Below are 17,554 nucleotides of genomic sequence, written 5' to 3'. Positions count from 1 at the left end.
TTTTTCTCCACAACAAGAATCAATGTCATTATGGATATACGAGTATGTGTCTCAAAACATAACACTAACCGAGACAACATAACCTCTAAACAAAATAAATAACATGTAATAAAGTGACAGATTACAGACTGATATATAGCATATGATATCCCCAACTTATAATTCATTTTATTATACAAAAGGGCAAAAAAAAAGTGGCAAAATTAAATAAATATTGTGAGCTAAAAAAAAATTTAAATAAATATTGTTTCATAGTCCTATGACATGCTAATAAATCGATTGAGGGTGGATGGCTAGATAGGTAAGTTAGGTGGTGTGCCATAAAGGTTATGTAACATACCATAACTAAAAGCATCACTTATTAATCGTCTAGTGGATGTTAGGTTCTTAGCTCAGAGAATTGGATCGAGTTAATGTTATTAGAGAACACGGTATCATCAATGCTAATCCTCCACCTAAATCTGCCCAGAATTGGTTACATGTACAACTTTATAATGTGAGGTTGATCCATACCAGAAAAGAAAGTTAGGCTCATAATTTTTATTCCAACTAACAAGTGGGATTGGATTTGATTGATTGACAAGCTTATATTCCTAATATCATACAAGTACACAAAACTGAGTTCTTTCTAGTATAATTTGCTTGAGCAAAGTACCAACTAAATTGGTTTTGGTTTTTACACAAACTAAAAGCTAGCTTGGGAAACTTCTAATAATGGGTCTTTGCCTAATTCAAGTTCATTGTGTTTCAAGAAGCCACGCTACGCGCTAAATTGCCACAACCCAAATTATACTTCCACCTAAATGCCGGTTGCCAAACAGATGTTTAGGTCATGAATAACAACAAAAAGAAATTATCAAGAGTTACAGCATATAATAAATACATATAATCACATGCATTTTCGGTCGGTTTTATTATTTTAATTCTTAATATCAAAAAAGTATTTTAACTTGTAACATCAAAAGTACAAAACTTGAGTTTGACATGAATAAACTCTCGAAATTTATAGTGATCCAGCACATAATTAGGTGATTGATCTAACCGTCATATATTCACATCCGACATAAACTCTATGATTGTTATTTTGACAAAACTGAATTTGTAGCATGACATGATACATGTTTAGCTAAAGTACATAGTTTTAGACCACATTATTTAACCGCATGACATGACATGGATTTCACTCAAAAGCTTAGCATTCTTATTCAAGAAAAGAATCAAATGACATATTTTAGTGAGAATGCATAAGTCAACAAATGGAACAAAGGAAAAACAATGTCATAAAAAAAAAAAAAAAATTTAAAAAAACTGATTATATGGAGATACCAATAGGTTGTGCTTTGCTATATGTAATAAAAGTTACACTTCAAAAGTGAATTCAACTGAATTACCTTAACTATACCAAATTCATCTATTACATAGACATTTTTTTTTTTTAATCCCAAAAAGGAAAAAAGAAGAGATGACTATGAATTCAAGGGTCTGTGAAATCTGTAGAAGCCATTTGTGCACTGACAACTCCTACATGCCTCACTGCTCTGAAACCCCACCTGGCAACACAAACACACCGCCGCCGCCTGAGCAAACATATCGTGATTATTAGGAGTCCGCTGAGTCAGTTTTGACTCGGCAGAGTTCCCGGAGGATGCCCGAGTGGGCTCGGACTGAAACGGCTCCAACCCAATTGAAAGGTCCAAGTTCAGGTCACCACACTTGTACATGATCTCTGGCTTCTGTTGTTGTTGGTCTTCCTCGGTTGTCGTGCCACTGCTGGTGCAATTCGCCTCTTCTAAATTGTTGTTGTTGTTGTTGTTGTTGTACTCCTCTTCCTTCTTGGGTTTGAACAGCAAAATCTTCTTGTTATTGGTCGAGTTGGTGTTGTTCTTGAAGTTGGTTTGATCCATTAGGCTGTTAATTTTCTCGACTGACAAAAACGGTGGAGACCCGTTTCTGAAATCTAGCCGAGAAGTTGCCGCGGCGGTGGCGGTGGCGGTGGCTGTGGCGGGCTCGTTCAGGGGGCGGTGGGTTTGAGGGTCGAGGCCGCGAGTGAGGAGCTTTCTCTTGATGTGGGTGTTCCAGTAGTTTTTGATTTCATTGTCGGTTCGTCCAGGTAAACGCCCCGCAATCAGAGACCATCTGTAAGAAAAGAACAAATTTTCAGGTTAATTTTCCCGGTAACAAAACAGAGCAGACATAGAAAAAAGAAGAGAGAATTGGGTTAGTTTCAATTACTTGTTTCCGAGTAAGCTATGGAGCTTGATAATGAGCTCGTCTTCTTCTTCGGTGAAATTCCCACGCTTGAGATCAGGTCGGAGGTAGTTTATCCACCTGAGCCTGCAGCTCTTGCCGCATCTAAGCAACCCTGTTCCACATGAAAATTCTCTGTTAAGCAACCGAACAAAACACAAACATGGAAAATGAATTACGGGTTTCGAAGATTATGTGTGAAAGAATTGAAATTTGGAAGAATTACCAGCTTGTTTAGGGAGGGAGCGCCAGCAACCTTCGCCATGGATGCGTATGTAGTCGATGAGGCGTTGGTCTTCTTCTTTGGTCCAAGCCCCTTTGTTGGTGTGAGCTTTCTCACAGCAAGGTGACCTTCCCATAATTTTTTTCTTCCTTGTAATAATAATCAAATCAAATTGAACAGAACCCCTAGGGTGAGAGGAGTTGAAGAACAAGAACAGTGTATGGATAATTACTGTTTATATTTATACGTGATGGTGTTGTGGTGTTTTGTCTGTACCAGCTTTGAAACTGAAAGGATAAGAAGAGAGAGAGAGAGAGAGAGAGAGAGAGAGATTTGGGTTTGAAGGCAAATTGGGAAAGAAAGGGAGGGGGATTTATATGCAAGGAGAAGAGAGATGAGAATGGGAGGAGGGGGGGCAATAGACTCGGAGTTATATGAATAATGAAGGTGGGGAAGGAATTGAAGGAAGGATTTGACCGAGTTGGTGAAAAAGACGAGTGGTTATTTAGTGGTTACGGATTTTGGTAGGTAGCTCTACTTTTACGTCACATTCGGCCCCTTTGTGGGCTCTCTTTTTCTCTCTCTCCCCTTCTCACACCTTTCTCTCTCCATCCGAGTTTTCGAGATACTTTTCATTGATGGTCGGATTATTAGATTTGTCGGATCAACGGATCAACTAAAATCAACAAAATATGAGTAGTCACATATGTAATTTCAATTTTCAAAAAGGTATATTTCTCATGTATGTTGTGCGCTCTCTCTTTCTCTCTCTCTCTCTACCTATCTCTCTCATCTGAGTTTTCGAAATATTTTTCATTGATGGCTGAATTATTAGATTTGACAAATCAACAGATAAACTAAAATCAACAAAATATACGTAGTCACGACTCACGAATGTAATTTTGATTTCAAAAAGGTATATTTCTCATTCATATAGTACTTTAGAAATATAATTTAATTCTGTAAAATTTAAAATTTAATTCATCAGTACCACAGTCAAACTAACTAAGAATTTTTCATGTCTCTCTGTATCTGTCTAAATCGACCAGACATTTGGTTGCTCAAGCTCTTCCAAAGTAGAAAAAAAATACTAGCCTTATTTTTCCATGTGGCTTTTAATTTTGAAGGGACAATCTTGATTGCCCACCCAAACAATCTCCTGTGGGCTGATGTTTGCCTGACTGGTTGTGCCTCACTTGGGGACTTATTGGTCATTTAAGTTTGAGATACACATGATCTTTATCTAGACTTGAAAAAAGAGGTAAGAAAAGGAATTTTGTGAGTCATAATTGGGGCGGTTGCTTATCCGTTGTGATATGGTATTATTGAAATAAAAGAGGATCTCTTGTCAAAAGAGGATGAAAAGGGTCCGCTGTGAATGCTGCAGATTAAGAAAGCAGGCGTTAAAAGGTGAATAGTGCGGATGACCGTAAGAAACTAAGAACATGAAAAATTTCAATATTATTTTGATTTTTGATGTGGCTTTGGTATTGAAATCAAAATTCATTGAACACAACAGCAAGCCAACAACGAAATGAGGGAAATGCCCTCATAGTCAGCAACCAAAAAAAGGAAATATTAGAAACAAGTGAACAATTAAAAGTTAGTAAAATAAAGTTTTAGTCTATGTGGTGCATGATTTGGCATATAAATGACAATAAAATAAATAAAAGAATTTAGAAATTTTCTTAGAAATGAATTGAATTTGTTTAATACCGTAACTCCAATTGTATTGTATATTAATTGAATTAAGTAATAACCACAGCAAGTGCTTAAGCTGATGCACTGGGTCTCTCTACAATAACGCTGTCCTGTGTTCGAATGCTGAGTTGGTTTAGTGTTGTTTATTGAATTATAAACGTGATTTAGCCAAGGCCAGCCCAAAGGGCAGGCAGTCAAGACAGTTGCCTTAGGCCTCAAGTTTGAGAATGCCTCATTTTGGCCCATTAATACAATTTTTGAAGGATATATCTGTTAAGTAATCTTTTGTTAGTAACTTATATGTAATTTGTTATTAATATAAAAACGTTTGTCTAACCAAAGAAAAACTCAAAAAAAAAAAAATTAAAAAGTGTAGAAACATTCAAAGGCCTAGTAGCAATTTTGAGAAGGAGCCCATTCAAGTAAGAGAGCCTTATCATATAAAGTTCATTTATCTTGGACCTCTTCGATATTTAATTTGGGCTTTTTTGTTTTCTTTTTGTTCACCAACACAAATTGAGGCCTCATATCCAATTATTTGTTTGGATACATTCATATCCTATAGTTTTACATCTTAATCAGACTAGAAAATTAATTGCATTATTTCCTTTAGAGTTGTTTTTAAATAAAATACTCAAATTTACAATAAACAAATGTAAATAAGAATACTATCAAAATTAAGTAAGGTCACAATTATAATTTTGACTTAGGCCTTCCTTGACGATAGCTTTGACATTTTAATTCTGGAAATGGTATTTTTGAACTGTTTTAAAAAGAAGATTATAAACTTTGATTAAGGGTAGTTATGACATTTTAAGTCTGTAAATAGTCATTTTTCAACTGTTTTAAAAAAATAAGATTATAAGTTTATTATAAAAACAAAAAATAAAAAAAAATGTCTTAAAAGAGGTCATTTTTCAAAATTTGACGACACGTATGTGAGCTTCCCGCCCAATTATAGTTTTCGACATGAAAATTCAAGTAATTGAAAAACGATGCTGCATGAGTTGAAACCTTTAGGCCTTAAAATGCTTAAGTGATTCAAAACCAGGCAACACCAGCAAACTAGGGTTTAGGACCCAAACTAGTTCCCGCAATACAAGAGAGAGGAGCTTGTTCAAGACCACACCTCTCAATCTCTTCCTATTTCTTCCTCTTTCGGCCGACCATGTCAGAGTACAAAGAATAGGGTTTCCCTTTCTCGAAGTCTGAGGTGAGTGAGGTCTGAGACTCGAGGCCGACTTCGCACTTTCGCTGTTTCGCAGCCGCATAGCGGCATAGGTCCGATTACCGATTACCAATCGAGTTCTACTCTTCTTCTTCAGTTCTTCCTCTCTTAACCGTGCAAGTATGTATTGCAATTTGGTTGAATTTCAATCGATTCAATTTGAGGGAAATGTTTTATCAAGTTTTTAATTTGTTAATGATTTCAAATCAGGTTCGTTGGGTTTGTGTTTGGGGGAATTGGGGCAAGGCAGCAACTCGCAAAGGCACCATTCTCTCTGCGGGCTGCTGAGTTTGACGAAATGAATTGATAGCATAACTAGTCATAGTATATCAAGCTTAATTTCCACTTGGTTTCATGTTCTCTTTGGGGATGACTTTTATCAGAAGCTTTGATTTTCTGTTTTATAATCGTAAAGCAGCATTCCTTTTATCTAGAAATTATGTATTTGCTAGATATCTGATGTGGGTTTGTTTTTTCTTTATTTTTTTTCTGCAGATTTAATGCTGTTTGCAATTAGGATAGCATGTTTGTGTTTTAGGCATCCAAATGATCAAATTATAAACTCTAGTTGTTCTATTACTCAAACGGGAATTTGGTAGCTTCTTTGACTCAGAATGCATTCAAAACCAAAATCTAGATAGTTTTTACTTCAGTTTGTGGATAGACAAAATAATATTGTTCTTCATCATTACATTTCTAAAATGATACCTTTTTTCCCCCTCTCAAATTGATCTTTTCCTGTACATTAAGCTCAAGAGGAACAAAATCACCAACCTGAAGTTTATCTTCACTTCTTTTTAAGTCTTTCTCTGTAATCTTTTACTTGCATAAAGCAATCATGTAGCTGCAGATAATAACAAAACATGCATTAACTTTAGGCAATGTTCCAGAGAGTTTACTAACTAGCAATCTGATCGAAAACACCTTGGTCAACTGCATCTTCTGGTGTGAAGTGTTCTTCTTTGCATTTACCAATGCATCCTCCAGCTTCTGTCCCAGTAAGATCAAATTATACCTTTGGTTTTACGTCATATTAGGTCTAGGCATCCAAATGACCAAATTATAAACCGTAGTTGTTCATTTGATTAAATTGGTAACTTGGTTTTGCACAGGTTGTTAAATTGGTTCTGTTACATTTGATTAAATTGGGGGTTTAGATTGTCCATTAGGGTTTTTGGGTTTGATTCTGTTTGTTTGGATTTGGGTTTTCTTGCCTCCTAATTTGAGTTTGCTTGTTGCTTTAGTTTAGTATCATGGCTGGGGTTTCAGTCCAGTTTAGTATTATTCCTTGTCGCAGCATGTTCATATTATGTTGAAAAATCAATACATTCATTGGAGAGCAATAGAATAACACATGCTACCTCCCCACCTGCCATTCTATAGGTTATCACTCTGGATATGGGTCTTCTGGTTGCTGGTACAAAATACCGTGGAGAGTTCGAGGAAAGATTGAAGAAACTAATTGAGGAAATCAAACAAAGTGATGAGATAATTTTCTTTATTGATGAGGTGCACACTTTAATTGGAGCAGGAGCAGCAGAAGGAGCAATAGATGCTGCAAATATATTAAAACCAGCCCTTGCAAGGGGTGAACTGAAGGTAATTTTTTACGATACAAGGCATGGATAGAAATAATAAAGTAGTTTTTTCTTCTTGGTTTATTACATTCTATATATATACCTATTTGTTATCGAAGAATGCAATTATAGTTCTGGTGATTTTTGCCGTTCAAGCTTTATATATATGTACTGTTTTTGGGTGCTTTTCAGTCTTGGTGATTCAAGAATGATGGTGGTGTTTTGCATCCAAATATTGAGTTTTACATCTATGCTGCAGTGTATTGGAGCCACCACTCTAGACGAATACAGAAAGCACATTGAGAGTGACCCAGCATTGGAAAGACGTTTTCAACAAGTTAAAGTTCCTGAACCATCTGTGGACGATACAATACAGATTTTGCGAGGGCTCCGGGAGCTATATGAGATCCACCACAAGCTCCTGTATACTGATGAAGCTCTGATAGCTGCCGCTCAGCTATCAGACCACTACATCAGGTAGGCATCCCTCTACGTGTCATGTTCATAGTAGAATCTATATTTGTCTTGCATTGCTACCTCTTTGACATTCTGCTGTTGATGGTTTTAGTTGACATTGTTGTCTGGCTGGAAATTTAGCTTGTGTAATCGGTGGTGTATCAAGTACTCATTTAGCATATGTGCAGAAATTGATCATCATCTTCTTCTTCTTCATGTTTTTTTTTTTTGGTAGTGATGTTAGCTACTTCTCCCCTCTTATGCATATCTGCATATCTAGTTGATTAAATAATTCTGTTTTCTACAGTGATCGCTTTCTACCTGATAAAGCAATTGACTTGATTGATTGAGCTGGTTCTGAAGTTCGCTTTTGTCATGCACAGGTATGACCTCACTTTCTAGTTCAAAGTCCAGACAGGCACCGTCTTTTTATCTCAGGGATTTTTGAGTTGACGTGACCTATTATATGATCTTTGCAGCTACCTGAAGAAGCTAGAGATCTTGACAAAGAACTGAGACAGATTACCAAGGAGAAGAATGAAGCTGTTCGAAGCCAAGACTTTGAAAAGGTATAGATTTTTGACATATGCTTTGGATCGGTATGTTTGCTGAAGTTGTAAACCACTCATGTTGCAATTATACCATGAATATGATGAACCAGATTAGTAGTGAATGTATAGAAGATTGCGGCCAGAAATATTGGTATACTTTCAAGGTGATTTAGAGTAAGATGGATATAAGAATTGTGTGTGTCCAGTGTAGTAAATTAGAACTCTCAAATATTTACTTCTGATAATTTGTGTCTTAAAAAGCTTCAACTGATTAAACTGACAACACAATAACTTGGGACAGGTTGGGGAGTTACGTGAGAGAGAAATGGACCTTAAGACACAGATCAGAAATATAAAAGAGAAAGGCAAAGAGATGAGCAAGGCTGAGAGCGAGGCAGGGGATGTAGGACCTATGGTAACTGAAGTGGATATTCAACATATCGTTTTCTCTTGGACTGGTATTCCTGTTGACAAAGTGTCAGCTGATGAATCGGATCGCCTTCTCAAGATGGAAGAGAGACCCTCCATAAGCGGGTTATTGGTCAGGATGAAGCAGTCAAGGCTATTAGTCGTGCTATTCACCGAGGCCGTGTTGGACTCAAATATCCTAATCGTCCAATTGCCAGTTTCCGAAAGGCTGAAGACTAAAGAGATAGAGCTTCAAGTGACAGAGAGGTTGAGGGATAGGTTGGTCGATGAAGGATACAATCCAAGCTATGGGGCAAGGCCTCTAAGAAGAGCCATAATGAGACTTTTGGAGGACAACATGGCTGAGAAGATGCTAGCAAGGGAAATCAAAGAGGGCGACACAGTTATTGTGGATGTCGATTTTGATGGGAATGTAATTGTGCTCAATCAGTGGTTCTCCTGAATCTTTGCCATGGGCTATAGTACCGTTTGAAAGTTGAAAGCACCACTTCACCTTTTGCCAATATGTCTGTAATTTTTCATTTGAACATTCTCTTCAAAAGTAGTCTGTTTTGTTGAAAAGTACTAGCTGGGAGTGGTAATTCAAAGCTGTTTATTGATGCTTGACTTGACTGATCAAGACTTTAGCAGTTATACAGAAGAAGAGCATCCATAGTTCAGTCTCAGATAGTATAGTTACTATTTTTTTTTTTTTTTTTCCCTTCTTCCATAGTCCGTACTTGTGTTTGGTCTTTTGGGAGTGCTGGTATTTATAATAAAAGAACGTAACTTGATGGCACAACCCGGGGAATAATCACACCCCAATTATCAAAAGTAGAAGGAGAACTACATGAGTAGCCCACTATAACCCTGATAAAAAAACCTAGATCGCCTAGTGTTCAAATTGGAAATGATGAAATGAGGCAATCATCATAATCGACTAAGACTAGCACTATGAAAATAAGCTATCTTATATAATGTCATATTAATTTACAAAGGGAGGTATGGATAGATCCACCATCCAGAATTCGACGCCATACATAAAATTGTCTCCGACGTGGCATGAACTAAAGATATAAAATTGTCTCGACACATCATAGCATATAGCTACATGTCACAAGAAGCAGTCAGAACCTCAAATGAATGGACCAAAGCAAAGTAGAAAATTAATACAAAAGAATTTATCTGTTATTGTCCATATACAATGAATTTTGAGTACCAGAGTACTGATCCAACATGGTTACTAAACCAAATGAGTACCTTGTATACACTACCCTCTCTACTCAAATGAAAGAAAAAATTTATAACTGAATGAATGATACATTATTTTGTTGATAAACACAAATGAATGATACACTAAATTACAGGTGAACAAAGAATTGTAAGTCTACTGACAATTTTTACGTATTCAAGTCTCTGTTGTTGTGTTACTGTTTTCATCTATAGCTTCTCCTTCCTTACACATACAATCTGGCATGGGAAATGTATATAGTGAGGCACTGGGTTTTCTCACTTCAACACCCTTCTGGTCACTGTGTCTGAGCATGTCTTGCATCTGTCGCTTGAAATCTTCCCATCTGAAAAACATGAAATGTGAATGAATAGACATTTGTATTCTGTATGCAATGCTTTAAAGTGAAGGATTAGGCTGATGATGAAAAGAGTAACAGCCGAAGTTTAACATTTGTGTAGGCTGTATATATGCTTAATTTTCCAATCATGTTATCCCTTTAAACAAGTACAAAGTTAATTTATATAAACCTCTTTTTGATAAGTTTATATAGCTTAAAACCTTTTTCCATTCATGTTTATATATGCTTAATTTTCCATTCATGCTTTTCATTGGCAATGAAAATTGAACACTCAGGTTTTTGAAATTGAGAAACACATTATGGTGATAGTACAAATTCTCTCTCTAAAAGTTCAATAATTTGGATAGTTTTGTATTCTCATTTGCGTAATAAAATCTGCAAGATGCACAAGCTAGAATGTCCGTAGAGAGAAAGCAACAATTACGGAAGACAATCTTCTCCAAGGTGTTAAATTACAAGGCTACCTGCATCTGTTATACTTCTGTAAAGACATTATAATAACATGTCTTTTTATTTTTTCCCACTTTAATTCCAAACCTATGAGAAAGGACTGAGGAAGAGGGGGATTATGAAAAATAATAGAACTTTTACCAGTAGGGTAGTACCCAATTTCTTTGTTAGTGACCGTTACACATTCTTTGCTTACATGGATGAAGAACCAAAGCAACTCAGCATATAAAATCAAACAATTAAGTTCAACTAAAAATTACCTGATACTGGGATTATCAAACAACAGTGCCAATTTACGCTTATCAGGCTTGATTGTCTTCGAATGTCCTCCATAGAGATAGCGCCGGTGGCCCATCAAAAAGTGGGGAAAATTACCCCCCTGAGTGGTGACAAACACTTCACTATGGAGGCAAACCGTGTAATCAAGAGCAGCCAACCTAGATAAGTGGCCCTACAACAGAAATTTTGTCAATTAAAAAAATTAACTTGACGCTAACACTATTAAATATAACAGAAGTAGCAAATTTAAATGTGACCCTAGGGCAAATGGCAATAGTAAATATTTCACTTGTCTCAAGCTATTGCTTGCTTTTGTGATTGATGCTGTATTTAGTTCAATCCCGTGACTCAAATGGTACCTTAAAAGGAGCAAGTTCTTCTGAAGTAGCCAGTGTGTCTTTCATTTGCAAGCGTGGAAACATCTGTTTAAGTGGAGCCATGTACTTTTCTGCTTTATAAATTTTACCTGCTGCAATGTATACTGAGGTGGTATTATCAAATCCCATGCCCCTGAGCATCATTCCTACCTGCAGCAACAGATATTACATTAGTCACTCGAGCTGAGAACAAGTTCTTACTAATCCTATTGTAATCAAATTTTAACTTTAAATGCAGAACTCGGTTGACCCCAACACAGCCAGACCAGCTATTGAAAAAATTTGGTCATGTTCAATAATTTAAAAAAAAAAAAAAAAAACAATCAAATTGCCATTATTAGTAAAAGATAATAACAATGAGTGTTGACAGAAATCACTGACATTTTTCCTTCATGTGAATGACACTAAAATTTTTAATACAGTGGGTATAATACAGTTGGTGTTACGAGAGCATCCACTCCTTTCCCTAGATTTGCGGATAATTTCAGGGATAAACCTTATCTGGGGATAGGTGGGTCTTTCTTGGGGAGTTTCATTTATTCTGATTTGGAGAAGTTTTGAGGAGATATCAGTTTTCAGGAAGTTTGTGTCGAGGAGTGGCAATGCTCTTACTGTTATAATAACTGAGATGGGCACTCCTTTTTGGGCATTAAGATGGAATGTCTCAAGTTGATCTGAAAATGAAAATGACCTAAAAGGAATAAAAAAAAGTCCATGTATATAATTGTGTATAACAATCTAGGACATTGGCATTTCAATGAATGTTACGGATAATATGACTGAAGACACATTATGTATAAACTAAGTATATAACATTTCAACCTACAAAAGTCTGTAACCGTATCCCAGATAATTTCTGAATCGTGATTCCTTTTTTGAAGACATTTTGGTGTGCCCCTATCTATATAAGGCGATGGTAGCATTTCCACACTGAAAGTAAAAGTATGTTGCTGGGATAAACTTTGTTTAATCTTCTTTGTTTTATTTAAGTTTTACTTGTTTTCTTCAGAGTAGGAACATGCTTTCATTAGAAGATTAAACAAAGTTTATCCCAGCAATTACTCAGACATTCCTCAAACCAAATAATGCTTTGTACAACTCTTTTCCTACAGTTTTTTTTTTCAGCAATCAGACAATGCTCAAAGCTCCCATGACTTCTCTAAAAATTTATTATTATTATTATTATTCTTATTATTATCCAGTCTTTGTAAATTTATCTATAGTGAGTAGTTCATTATGATCACAAGTAGAAACTATTATCTTTAATTAGAAATCTGAATATTAGAGGTTACATGTCAGTTTTAAGGAACTTAGTTACCAATATTTAAGGGTAATACTTTTCAACAACCCATACAGCAGAACAATATATACCTTACAGCAACCGAGTAGGATAAGATTTTAAAAAAAGTTGAAATTGTAGCTTACAAAATTAAAAGAAAGAAAGCACAGCATTGTACCTCTAATGGCGTTAAAGGGCATTTCCCATCAACACGATTTGCACCTGGCCTAATTACTCTACCCCTTCTCCTGAATTTTCCTCTCCAGCTTCTTTCTCGAGCAATATCCATTTCATGTTTCTCTTCCTTCCCACCATCATATTCACAGCATGAAAACGCAACCATGTCCTTTATAAACAGAGAACCAGCATTTAGAAGTTGCAGAAAGTACAGCTGCAGAAGAGTTCAGAAGTTCAAATAAAAAGATAAAGAATAAGACCTCTTCAAAGCGAAGATGTACTGAAACATATTTGCCTTCACTGTGGGAGCTACTTTTGACCATTCGATCAACCATTTTATCTGCAAGCAGTCTTATTGAATTCGAGAACCTCAGTGCTTCAAAATTGGCTAAGCATCTAAGGCTCTGGATGTTTGAAGGAACTGCATGAGCCAATCTGTTTGAAAAAGGTGCAATGCGCACAGCCCTGAAACATGGATTGAGGGAAACTATATATAGCTGTCACATACAATGTAACTCAAAACCATGACTGAAACTTAAGGAAACTAAAAAGAGTCGCAGACATAACTCTGAAAGAAAAAGGTAAACTACATCACATTATATGATGAAAATTTAAGCCAGATTATCAAAACATATACGGAAAACCAAAAGATAATAGAAATAGTAATAAAGGTAGGAGACGTACCCCATCTCCTCTAACTTCGGGAGGACCTTACGGAGATAGTGAGTTGAACTTGACCAACCTTTCACTCTCAAATTCACAATGTTGCTTATATTATTGTCAAACCGCTGAAGTATATCTTCTGGAAGTTCCCTGACCACATTAACGTGATTTCTGAGAGCATGGATGAAGAAATCTTCATCAAATATGTTCCCGAAGTGACTGCAATAAGTGGAAATAAAGGATCAATACCTTGCAGCATTATCAAGAAGAGAGAATGATTTTCTAGTCAAAACAAGACATATTTTGAATACTGTGCCATGCTTCAGATGTACTGTAAATATATGGGAAACGATGCACCAATTAGACTGTCAGGTCATACTGTATGCTACATGAATATATATTCAAAACTTTTTATTGTCTACCATAACTATTAGATGCCTCTGTGAAAATATTTTTTTCTTTTTTCTTTTTTCAGATCTAGTTTATAAAAAACTTTGGAAATAATATCCCTTCAACATCTCTTCTTGGCGGTGTAAAGACTTCAATCCAGAATTGCCATTTCCAACATTTTCTTTTCATAAACAATATATCAGCAACAAGCACATTATCTAATTAAAATGACTTTAACAATATACCACGATCTATTGGTAACAGAATAAGCTAGAGTTTTATAACCATATGCAAGTAACTGACCAGAAAAGAAACTGCAAAAGTGACAAGGAACCAGGAAAAAGGTAGGCAGAAGTGACAGACATATTAAGCACTGAACTTGGGGGAGAAAAAAAAAACAGAGAGAGAGACTCAGGTTAGTTAGGAAAATAGAACGAACAAGGGCAACCAAATGACAGTGTTGCTTTCCCTTTCCCATCTGAGTCACCCCTAAATTTTAAATTAAAAACCTAGCTTTCCTTCATTCCTGATATTTCTGTTTACTGTTTGGCTTCTCGTGGCACTTGAAGTACTTCAACTTCTATCATTAACAAAAGAGAAAACTCAAAGTTGGCTGCAATAATGTATGTTATCACTTATCAGATGAGGTGGTCTTTTCAAATATATTTCCAATACAGGATCGTCTTGCATATTTCTAAATTCCTGGGAAATATCATGTGTACTTTTGTATTATTTTATACTTTGCACAACACCGAGGGAGAGGGTATTACAATAATAAAGGAGGTTCAACAACTATTACGTTACTATACTATATTTATAAATATCTTTACTAAGACTTATACAGCAATTAGTTAATCATCATACGGTGATCTTTTCTAGTGTTTTTTCTCTGCAGTAATCTGTTAAACTATTTAGAACGACTAGAGAATAGGTAACATGCAACTGATAATTAAAGTCTTTATAATAGTTCAATTAATCTGAAAATCACCTTGAGTCTCTCCAAACACTATTTAGATGAAAGATTGGAATCAGAAGAGTTGCATTTAAGAGTCCAGCCACAGCAACTGCATCACATATCTATGTGAAAATTGAAAAGGCAAAAGTCAGGAACTAAAAGGGAAAAATTAAGATGCAGAAGACATAGTTATGATAACTATTAAGTTTATGAAACGAGCATGCAATCTAACCTACTCAAGCACTTCAGGCAAACATATTCTTTTCTAAGTCTAAATGTAACAATGAGTGGATAAATTGATACTTGGTCACCATACTTATTGTCACATTGGTCACAATTGGTTCAATAAACACAACTGACTTATATAGGGGACAATCTATAGTTAGACAGCTGGAAGTCTAGGTTTCTAGCATGTTATGTTTCTCCAACAATCTAGACTATTCACCTAGTAGACTTGTTTGAAGCGCAGATCCGGCCAACCACCTAATATACTATGTATCTAACAAAAGACCATAAACCTATATTGTTCAATTTCTGTAGCGGCACAACAGTGTTTGACACTCATTGTTGCCGATTGTATTGACTTCAACGCATATGGTCAATAGAACCAACAAAATGATTGGGTTGGTTATGACCTCCCCCATTTGAAATTCCACATATTTTATAAATCAAGCCTCATGATAAAACAAAACATCCTTGGTGTTCTAAAAACCAGATACTTGAGCCATCACTTAATACCAAAAAAGAACTAAAAGCATCTCCTACAAAATGGTAATTGGCTGCAAATTTCATTTAGTTATGAATTGGTCTCTTTCTTCAAAGATTGAATCCACCAAAAGAAATAAAACAGAAACATGCGTAGAAATGATACTCATTATAATTAGATCAATAATTCCAACCATCAAGAAAATGAATTCTACTAAGCAATAATTAGACCTACCGACAACCGTTGCTGGTTCAACCCACCGTTCGCTTCAATTATGAATAGACCATTTGACTTTGGTAATTCTGTAAATTAAACTACTGAAGTTAGTTATTCATTTCATATAAACAACAAGTATTCATTTTGTTGGTCAATTATCGAATAGCAGAAGTCTGTATTTGATATTTACTTCTGATATGCAGCCAGAGTTAAAAATGCTAGACAAATAGAAGTAAGCTGAACATTGAAAGGGATAACATATTATTTACAGTAATCTACACCCTGTTACATATGTATCACCTAATATTACTGTAAATACTGAAAATTCATTATATTTTGCAACAAAACATTCTCTTAATAACTACTTTATACACTGGTATAATTACATGAAAATTTGCAAAATATGCAAGAAGCAGAATGTCTTGATACAAATTTCTGTACGCATGCATGTGCCACTGGGAAAACTAGGGGACGGTATTTCCATTTCCAAATTAAACTTGTTTAGTATTCCAATGCGCCCTCCATGGGGCATAAATTATGGGTCCACAAACTTTTGCAGCATGTGTGTGCGGATATTGATCTTATAGCTAAACTTAATACTGCAGAGTAGGCCCTGTTGCCCACAGAGCTGAACCAAATGATGAGTTCAACTAAGAAGAATCTCTGTAAACCAGTAATAATCCCAACAGACAATTACCTATTGCTCGTCAATTAACTGTGATCTTTTAAACAAAAATCTAACCTGCTTTCAGAGTATCTTTGGGAATACAAGGCTTCCAAACTTTATGCACATTTGAGTTCCACACTGTCATCAACTGCAACATTTTCATTTCAGCAGTGTCAATTCACATAGCTCATTGTAAGCATCATTCATAACTTTATACAAAGTGCACAATAAACTACACCACTCATTCATAAGAAGTGGAGAACTAGCTACAACACTAATTTCATGTACATTTTCTACCGAAACACGCTTAGACTTGAGGACTGCATAGTTCTATTCATCTCATATATAGCTTAGATAAGTTTTCAAAATCTCGATCGTCAAATCGCATATGCAAATGAACAATGAACAATGAACAAAAGCATAGCGACGAAATCTCGGATTCACAGTAACTACAAAACACATAGCAAATGCTGCATTTTTCAATCCAACACCGAATCGACCCGAATTAGAAACTTAGTTACTAAAAGGCACTGACCAAATTAGGAGTGTGATTACTCTCGGCCTGCATATAAGGCCAGAGCTTCTGAAAAACCTGAGGACTCCTGTACAGTGATCCCGGCGGCGACGGCTTACTGATAATCACAACGTTCTTCAAGCTAACTACATCGAAGCTCACAGTGCCCATATACAACAACATTCCGGAAATATACAACAGAGGCGCGAATAAAAGCATGCCTCGTCTTCTAAACACCACCGAGATGATAAAAAACACCGCCCTCTCCGCAATGCTAGGCTGCTTGGGGCCGCGGCCGCCGCCGGAGGAGTTCTTGCTCCGGCCGTGGCGGCACCGCGGCGAGGACGGCGGCGAGGCGGTAATAGAGCCGCCGCCGCCGCGGGGCATGCCGAGGCGGCTGTAGCCGTGCATTGGCGGCGGAGTAAAGGAATTGAAGTAGGGTTAGAGAGAGATTGAGATCTGGCTGTGGAAGAAGTGAGGCGGCTGGTGGTAGTGGTAGTAGTGGTGGCGGTGCTGCATTAGTGGTAGTGTTAGGTGGAGTAGTGGCGGGAAGTGCGGGCTTAGTTGGGTTTTTGGGGGAAGAAGAAGAAGAAGAAGAAGAAGTGAAGAAGAAGATAACGAAATTTGGGAAGGAGAGAATTGGCGTGGGTGGCTTGAATCACGGGGACTTGCGGTGGTGCGTTGCTTTCATTACACACTGTTGTATTGTGAGGTGGGGCCCGCGCGAAGTAAATGCTTTGTTCTTTTGTAGTGGTGGGATACGCTTGTGCAGTTGTGCATGATTTTTTCTTTTTGGGCGCCTCGGTGTGCATTTCTATTTAGAGTGAGGACATTTTCGGACGTTTGGACTGTTGTGGGAGGAACAGTCGGTTGGAGTACGGGCATGTCTATCGTGAAG

General features: G+C 36.6%; 2 protein-coding genes and 1 pseudogene across 2 annotated transcripts; 1 reads left to right on the top strand and 2 right to left on the bottom strand.

Moving 5' to 3' along the window:
* Positions 1–1,312: 1,312 nt before the first annotated feature.
* LOC133742074 (transcription repressor MYB6-like) lies at positions 1,313–2,821 on the bottom strand. The gene is made up of 3 exons (XM_062169765.1): positions 2,474–2,821; positions 2,233–2,362; positions 1,313–2,136 (listed from the first exon to the last, which is right to left on the bottom strand). The coding sequence occupies exons 1-3, from the start codon at positions 2,604–2,606 to the stop codon at positions 1,467–1,469; spliced, it is 933 nt and encodes a 310-aa protein (XP_062025749.1). The 5' UTR covers positions 2,607–2,821; the 3' UTR covers positions 1,313–1,466.
* A 3,552-nt stretch (positions 2,822–6,373) lies between these two features.
* On the top strand, positions 6,374–9,047 carry LOC133744409 (ATP-dependent Clp protease ATP-binding subunit ClpA homolog CD4B, chloroplastic-like; annotated as a pseudogene).
* A 484-nt stretch (positions 9,048–9,531) lies between these two features.
* On the bottom strand, positions 9,532–17,327 carry LOC133742073 (O-fucosyltransferase 9). Its single transcript, XM_062169764.1, has 10 exons — positions 16,678–17,327; positions 16,218–16,290; positions 15,494–15,561; positions 14,587–14,675; positions 13,230–13,427; positions 12,806–13,010; positions 12,547–12,714; positions 11,072–11,239; positions 10,694–10,884; positions 9,532–9,968 (listed from the first exon to the last, which is right to left on the bottom strand). Exons 1-10 carry the CDS (start codon positions 17,065–17,067, stop codon positions 9,800–9,802), a joined length of 1,719 nt encoding a protein of 572 aa, XP_062025748.1. The 5' UTR covers positions 17,068–17,327; the 3' UTR covers positions 9,532–9,799.
* Between the last annotated feature and the right edge of the window lie 227 nt (positions 17,328–17,554).

Source organism: Rosa rugosa, chromosome 4, assembly GCF_958449725.1.
Source record: "Rosa rugosa chromosome 4, drRosRugo1.1, whole genome shotgun sequence".
NCBI lineage: Eukaryota > Viridiplantae > Streptophyta > Magnoliopsida > Rosales > Rosaceae > Rosa > Rosa rugosa.
The sequence above is the reverse complement of the archived record's forward strand: the minus strand, read 5'-3'. Positions and strand labels throughout refer to the sequence as shown.

Bases quoted from the DNA above. Each gene is read 5' to 3' on its own strand.
- LOC133742074 (XM_062169765.1), bottom strand. From the start codon at position 2,606: ATGGGAAGGTCACCTTGCTGTGAGAAAGCTCACACCAACAAAGGGGCT. The intron at 2,363-2,473 runs GTAATTCTTCCA...CATGTGGAACAG, and splicing joins CTCCCTCCCTAAACAAGCTG to GGTTGCTTAGATGCGGCAAG. The intron at 2,137-2,232 runs GTAATTGAAACT...CTTTTCTTACAG, and splicing joins CATAGCTTACTCGGAAACAA to ATGGTCTCTGATTGCGGGGC.
- LOC133742073 (XM_062169764.1), bottom strand. From the start codon at position 17,067: ATGCACGGCTACAGCCGCCTCGGCATGCCCCGCGGCGGCGGCGGCTCT. The intron at 14,676-15,493 runs GTAGGTCTAATT...ATTTTCACATAG, and splicing joins TGAACCAGCAACGGTTGTCG to ATATGTGATGCAGTTGCTGT. The intron at 9,969-10,693 runs GTAATTTTTAGT...CATGTTTTTCAG, and splicing joins TTTGATAATCCCAGTATCAG to ATGGGAAGATTTCAAGCGAC.